The following is a 7,163-nucleotide window of genomic DNA, read 5'->3' as shown; positions in this document are numbered from 1 at the left end:
TTCCAAATATCTAATGATAGATGGTGAATCAAAACCCACATAAATTCCCAGTTTGCGCTGATGTCCCATTTTAGTGCATTGTGGCGATGCAATAGGCACATAAACAGCACAACCAAAAACTTGTAAATGTGAAATGTTTAGCTAATGCCCAAACATAAGTTGTATTGATGAGTATTGATGGTTGGCTATAGGTCTCAATCGAACCAATGTTGCAGCATGCAAGATGGCATGTCTTCATGCAGAAACTGGCAAGTTTGTTTTCATGAGCAGAGTGCGAGTTATTAATTGAAGCCACTTGATAAATGCTTTTGCTAGACCATTTTGAGTATGGATATGAGGAACAAGGTGTTCAACATCAATGCCTAATGTCATGCAGTAATCATCAAAGGTTTGAGACGTAAATTCACTAGCGTTATCAAGTCGGATTGACTTAATGGGGTAATCTGGGAATTGTGCTCGCAACTTAATTATATGAGTAAGAAGTCTCGCAAAAGCTACATTTTGAGTAGATAAGAGACAAACATATGACCATCGGGTAGATGCATCAACCAAAACCATAAAATATCGAAATGGTCCACAAGATGGTTGAATAGGCCCACAAATATCCCCTTGAATTCTTTGCAGAAATGATGGGGATTGAGCATCAACCTTTAGTTATAATGGTCTAATTACCAACTTCCTTTGAGAAAAAGCCTTGCAAGGGTTATCATTTGAGATAGCAATGTGTCTGCTCAATAATGGATGTCCATTAGAGTTGGTAATGATCTTATGAATCATTGTGGATCTTGAATGACCCAGACAATCATGCCAAAACATGTAAATTTTTTAATCAATGAACTTTTGGTTCATGACAGTATATGATTCAATTGTCTTTATGTATGTATAATACAATTCACTCGACAAACCATGCAACTTCTCCAATATACACTTCTGGGTATCATTGGAGGTAATGCATAGATACTCCACATTTTCTACACTTTTCATTTTAATGTGGTATCCATTTAAACATATGTCTTTAAAATTTAACAAATTTCGAGTAGATCAAGTAGCGTACAACGCATTCTGTATGGACAACATTGTTCAATTTGGTAACATGATCTAGGCTTTTCCTGAGCCTTCAATTACATCTGATTGGCCTTATATTGTTGTTACCTTTACTTTTGTAAACATCAAGCTTGGGAAATATTTTCGATCTCGAAGTATTGTATGCGTGGTTACGTTGTCTGCAAGATAAATATCTCTGCGATTGCTCTTGTTTTGAGAATGACCATAGTTTTTATCCATGCTCTCTAAGTAAGGAAATCACAGTTAATTTATTTATAATAAAAGGAAATTGACATGCCACTTTTATTGATTTTGAAATGCAAGCATTTAGATTACAAGTTCAGAATAATAAAAGTACATTAAACTGAAATGATTCAATCAGACCAATACACTTCATTCCCTTTTTCCACAATGAAGTCTGAGACATCTAGGTGGATTGTGTTTAACTGCCCTGATAAATCGCACACTGGATGAGGTATATCCATTGGTTTAGCTTGGTCGAGGAAATTGGTCTCGACACTCTTCTCTTTAAGGGAAGCTTGATACAGATTCACCATATGTTTTAAGGGTACGATAGGTACGCGCCCAGTGCCCATTGCCACCACACCTATGACAAACCCTTTCAGGATTTCTAGGAATGTTATTCATATGAGCTTTGTCTAAGAATCTGGTTGTGAAACTAAACACCATGATTCTTGCCTTTCTCGTTCCACCATCCTCGTCTGTGGCCACGTCCTCGTTTGTAATTATTACCACGAGAGGATGTGGTGTTCATTTCGAAGGAAACAACATTCACTTCTGGGAATGGTGCATATCCACTAGGTAGGGACTGATGATTCTTCATCAAAATCTCTTTGTTTTGTTTAGCTACTAGGAGCATAGATATCAGCTGGTTTTATTCAGTGAAGCCTCGCTCTCTATACTGCTGCTACAGGAGCACATTAGAGGCATGAAAGGTGCTGAAAGTCTTTTCTAACATATCTTCCTCAGTGATGGTTTCCCCATAGAGCTTCATCTGGGAGCTAATTTTGAACATCGCAGAATTGTACTCAGCCACTAACTTGAAATCCTGGATCCTCAGGTGAGTCCACTCATAACGAGCCCTTGGAAGAATCACCATTTTTTTTTTTTTTTGGTGATTATATTTATTTCTCAGTGCCTTCCAGAGGGTTAATAGATCTTTAACCGTTAGGTATTCGCTCTTTGGTCCTTCATCAAGGTGGCGACGGATAAAGATCATGGCCTTCGCCCGATCTTGAGAAGATGCACTATTCTCTTCCTTGATTGTTTCTCTAAGATTCCTTACTTCCAGATAGATCTTGGCATCCATTACCCAGGCAAGGTAGTTCTTCCCTGTAATGTTCAGGGTAACAAAATCAAGTTTTGCCAAGTTTGCCATTTTCTTTTCTGAAAGAAAAATAAGATGTGTAAGAACTTGCAATAATATGTATTCTGGAGGGACGTAGTGTTAGAACTTCTGGTTCTTACAAATTTTTCATTTTGATCTTCAGGCCAAAATGATAAGCACTCAAACTTCAGGCTCGAGATTTACATGATTAATGAGGAGGGCGATTGTACTACACCATTCTCATTGAAAACAAAATATTGCATAAGATAAGTGATTATTCCGCACCACTCAAGTAGCAGGAAAATTTAGATATGCAGAGCAGGGTGGGCGATTATACCGAACCACCTAAAATTGCAATAAAATTAAATTTGCAGCTCAAGATAGGCGATGATATCGCACCATATTGGATTGCAGTAAGATTAAATTTGCAGTTCAAAATGGGCCATTGTACCACACCATCTTTGATTGCAGAAAAATTAACATAAACAAACACTAGGTTAGTAATAAGGAACTACACCGAACAAAAAATCAAAGATATATGTAATTATTATATTGAAAACTAGAAGTAGGCATAGTGCTGGCAGATTTTCACGAGCATATATCAAGAAGATGAGGCAGAGGATGAAGAATAGTAAAATCCTTGGAGGAAGCATTTTTCAGTGAAGGGAGATGAGAAATAGTTAGAGAGTCATGCTGATAATGTGTTATAAATAGGCAAAAGTTAGAGAGATAACCTTTGCTAGTGACAGGAGCGAAGCAAGTGTAAAATATCATACTGTAACTATAACACAAAAAGATGACAGATAAAAAAAGGAGGGAGAGATACTGATGTTATTGATCTTTTCTTTTTTGCAGTGTGTTTTGATAGCACACAGAGCACTCTATTTATAAAGCAACTCCAAACAAACATAACAATTACATCTTGAAAATAACAGCACACACTTTTTGAAAGTATCACACAATGACACACCCCGACCGGAGTCGAGACATGCTGGCCATCACGTGAGGGTGATGTAGCCAAGTGCGCAACAGAAGTAACAATAATAAGAAAATGTGAATAAATAAGAACCAAAACTAAACGTATTTAACTAGAGATAATATGTAAGTGTGTGAAAGTGATCAAGTATAAGATACATGCATATCAGAGCATAGCTAAAACGAAAGTGTAGTCGAACTAACTAAGTATTAATTATACAAACAAGGAAAAGATCCCTACTTTTATTTAGTAGAACGTCTGAACCACCCAGTAGTCCTCGTAAGCCACCAAAGATGAACAGCTACCCAAAACCTGGAGAGGCGCAAAACAGAATGGTGGGTGGGCAAAAAAAACAAGCGTTTGAAAACATATTTATCTTTATGAACATAATAACCCCTCTCTGTAAAACCCTTATAGTTCCCAGAAAATACTACTACGTAGGTATGAAAACCAATGCACAAGAGTAGCGAAAACTGAAGTATCATATGTCATAATATCTCAACAATAATAAATGTAAGCCAAGCATAAAACCAATATAAAATAGTATGCCAGTCAGAGTCACCTAAGCTGACCTGTACAACTGGACCTGTAGCTCATCAATCTAGGCTAGCACATGAGTCGGAGTCACCTAGTGTGATTTGTACGACAGGCTGGGTATAAATATGTACGCTCAAGTGCTACGATTATGTGAAGGCTGTACGATAATTAACGGGTCACTTACGAGTCGGAACCACCTATTGTAGTCTGTTCAACAGGCTGGCACCAGACTTGGATCCAAGGTGAGTGTGCGATGCGGGAGGTGAACAATCACGTGAAGGCTGGCCTTAACCCCGGGCAGGAACACTAATACTAGGGTGCAGCCATGATGAGCTCTAAATAAATGTGTGCATACCAATGCAATACAACCCATTTAATCACATAATACTCACCTGAAGCTTACCTGAGTCCCCACAACATCACCCAATACAATTCACAAGTGTAACAATGCAATATTTAAAATGTAACTTATTTACGACACGGCAAGCAAAGCATAGTTCCATATAAAAACGTTTCTGGAAACTGTATATATATATATATATATATATATATATATATATATATATATATAAAACAAATGCCCACTCACTTATAAGTAGCAGGATCGTAGCCTCCTAGCTTCGTTTGTCCACACTCGTCCTCAGGGTACGTCTCACCTGTATGTGATACAACTATTTTTACGTTAATTAATTAGAACATATACGAAATCCAGGAATAACTCCTTATAGTTTGCTCAAATGTAAGGTTTGAATATACGAACGTGATTTACTCGACGATACGAACCCACACAAATTTTTAGAAAGATTTTTGGACACCGGATGCCTTCTCACGCGCCAACCAAGGCACGGCCACAAGTGCTGGCCACGTGCAAGCACGTGCACGGTACACTGATGGAAACCCTAACAACGTTAGGAATATTCTGTCAAAATAGGCGGAATATTCTATTAAATGTTAACGGCGCTACCTAACGCTATTAGAATATTTCATTAAAGTTAATGGAATATACCTTCTTCTTCTTCGGTCACCCGCTGGTCTCCACCGTCTGCCACTGTTTACACACATCGGTTTCTGGAAAATTTTCAAAGCTTTATATCTACTTCATTTCTTAACCAAAATCCATGAAATTTATATGGATTTGAAAGTCTTGAAGAGTTAAACACATTCGTACCTATTAGAAGTCCAAAATCCAACGAAAAACAATTGGAAAATTCCTTGGAAAATCTAGCCAACTTTGCAACTCTTTGAACTCACCTATTTCGACATCCATTCCACTCCAAATCTACTCTAAAGTGCTAGGGAAGTTGCATAGAGATCATCCTGAGCTTCAAAACCTTGCAAATCGTCTGTATCATGCCGGAGCAAACTAACTCCTTGTCAGAGCTTCTGGTTTTCAAGCTAAAACTCACCAAAATGAAAAACTAAGGGTATGTTGGTGATCGTGTGGTCGAGAGGATAATGGTGGTGGTTTCCAAGAGTTCAATCCGTTTGAGTTTGATGATGGTTGTGTATCTGGGGTGTCTCGGGTGTACGGAGGGAGAAATGTCGAGAAGGAAAAGTGAATGAGTATGTGTGTGTGTGTGTGTGTTCTGATTGGCTAAGAGAGAGAGAGAGCTAATTTTAATTGGCCCAAAAGAAGAAAAACAACTTATCTGATTAGGCTAAAAGAAATAGGAGCATATATAATTGGTCCACAATTTGCCCATTTGCGCACCTAAATAATCGTAACTTTTTCGTTATGGCTCCAATTCGGTTCTAACTCACTTTAACGCACTCGAGACGTCGAATATGATTTAATTAGGACAGAGGAAATAATAATTTAAAACTGCATATACACATCCATGTCACTTAGCCAACGAGGGCATATTCGTCACTTTACACGCTCGAGGCGAAAATTATATAATAAATTGGGACGGGTCGTCACACACAAACATCATTCTTTTCCCAAGTCCACATTACTATGTGGGCATTCATTCATCCACCAATGTTTACAACACATTTAAAGTTTTTAACATTGTATATTTAGTTGAAAATAAAGGATTTAGGGTAAATTTAGAATTATTTACAATCTCACAATTCTCAAATAACAATTTTAATACTTTATTCTTCTTCATAATAAGGTATTTATAAGATTACATAGGAGTAATAAGAGGAAATAAATCTAAACAATCCCTTGTCTTGTAATAAGAGGAAATAAATCTAAACAATCCCTTGTCAACAAGACAAGGAAACCTAGACCAAATCAAATCATATCAAAACCCTAATTAAATCATACAAAATCACTAATTAAATCAAATCCTAAAGTACTTCCTTTTTTATTTTCCAACACCCCTTTAAACTCATGATGTGAAATCATGAGTTTGCCAAGAAGGAAATCTTCATTGATACGTTGAACTAACACCAATCTTTTCAAAAGCTCAGTGAATCACAATCATTCAGAGCTAACGCTTCTTTTTTAATGTTCAACTGGAACTAGCGCCAATTTTTTGAAATCTCAACTAGAACAAACTCGAAAGCCCGTCAAACAAATCATAATCCTTGGAGCTAAGGCCTCGTTTTGAAAGCTCAACTGGAACTAATGCTAATCTTTTCGAAAGACCAATTGGAACTAACATCTTTTTTTCGAAAGCCCGATAAATAAATCTCTTGATATGATGGAACTAATGAACGCCTCTTTTCGAAAGTCCAGTTGGAACAAACGCTAATCTTTTCGAAAGCACAACCAAAACTAAACCCTCTTTTTGAAAGCCCCAATCACCAAATCTTTTTCTTTTTCTTCAATTTTTTGTTTCATCCTTCTTGTTTTTTTTTTTTCTTCCTCAAACTCATAATCAAACTAGATTAAAAAAAAATAAATAAATAAAATGAAACCCAAATGTCTTCATGATAGGAAACGTATCTTGCCTTGACAAAACTTTTTTTTTTTTTTTTTCTTCTAATCTCTTTCCTCCAAGGCATTGAAACCACACTTTTCTTCTCTTTATTCTTCTTCATGGCAGTGGAAATTTTTCTTCTTCTAACAATCGTAGACAATCTTCCCCCTCATATTCATGGTATGTGAATGCATGAAGAAAATTAGCTTCGTGCACCCACAGGTAAGCACTCACAACAAAGTTCAACCAAGAATCAAACTCTGCTATGATAACAAGTTGAAACTAAAGGGTTTAGGGTAAATTTAGAATTCTCTACAATCTCATAGTTCTCAAATAACAACCTCAACACTTTATTCTTCTCCATAAGAAGGTAATTATAAGATTACAT

General features: G+C 36.8%; 1 protein-coding gene across 1 annotated transcript; it reads right to left on the bottom strand.

Moving 5' to 3' along the window:
* Nucleotides 1-1,972: 1,972 nt before the first annotated feature.
* On the bottom strand, nt 1,973-2,443 carry LOC137717121 (uncharacterized). The gene has a single exon (XM_068456426.1). It carries the CDS (start codon nt 2,441-2,443, stop codon nt 1,973-1,975), a length of 471 nt encoding a protein of 156 aa, XP_068312527.1.
* Nucleotides 2,444-7,163: the final 4,720 nt, after the last annotated feature.

Source organism: Pyrus communis, chromosome 15 (genome assembly GCF_963583255.1).
Source record: "Pyrus communis chromosome 15, drPyrComm1.1, whole genome shotgun sequence".
Classification (NCBI taxonomy): domain Eukaryota; kingdom Viridiplantae; phylum Streptophyta; class Magnoliopsida; order Rosales; family Rosaceae; genus Pyrus; species Pyrus communis.
The sequence above is the reverse complement of the archived record's forward strand: the minus strand, read 5'-3'. Positions and strand labels throughout refer to the sequence as shown.

Bases quoted from the DNA above. Each gene is read 5' to 3' on its own strand.
- LOC137717121 (XM_068456426.1), bottom strand. From the start codon at position 2,443: ATGGCAAACTTGGCAAAACTTGATTTTGTTACCCTGAACATTACAGGG.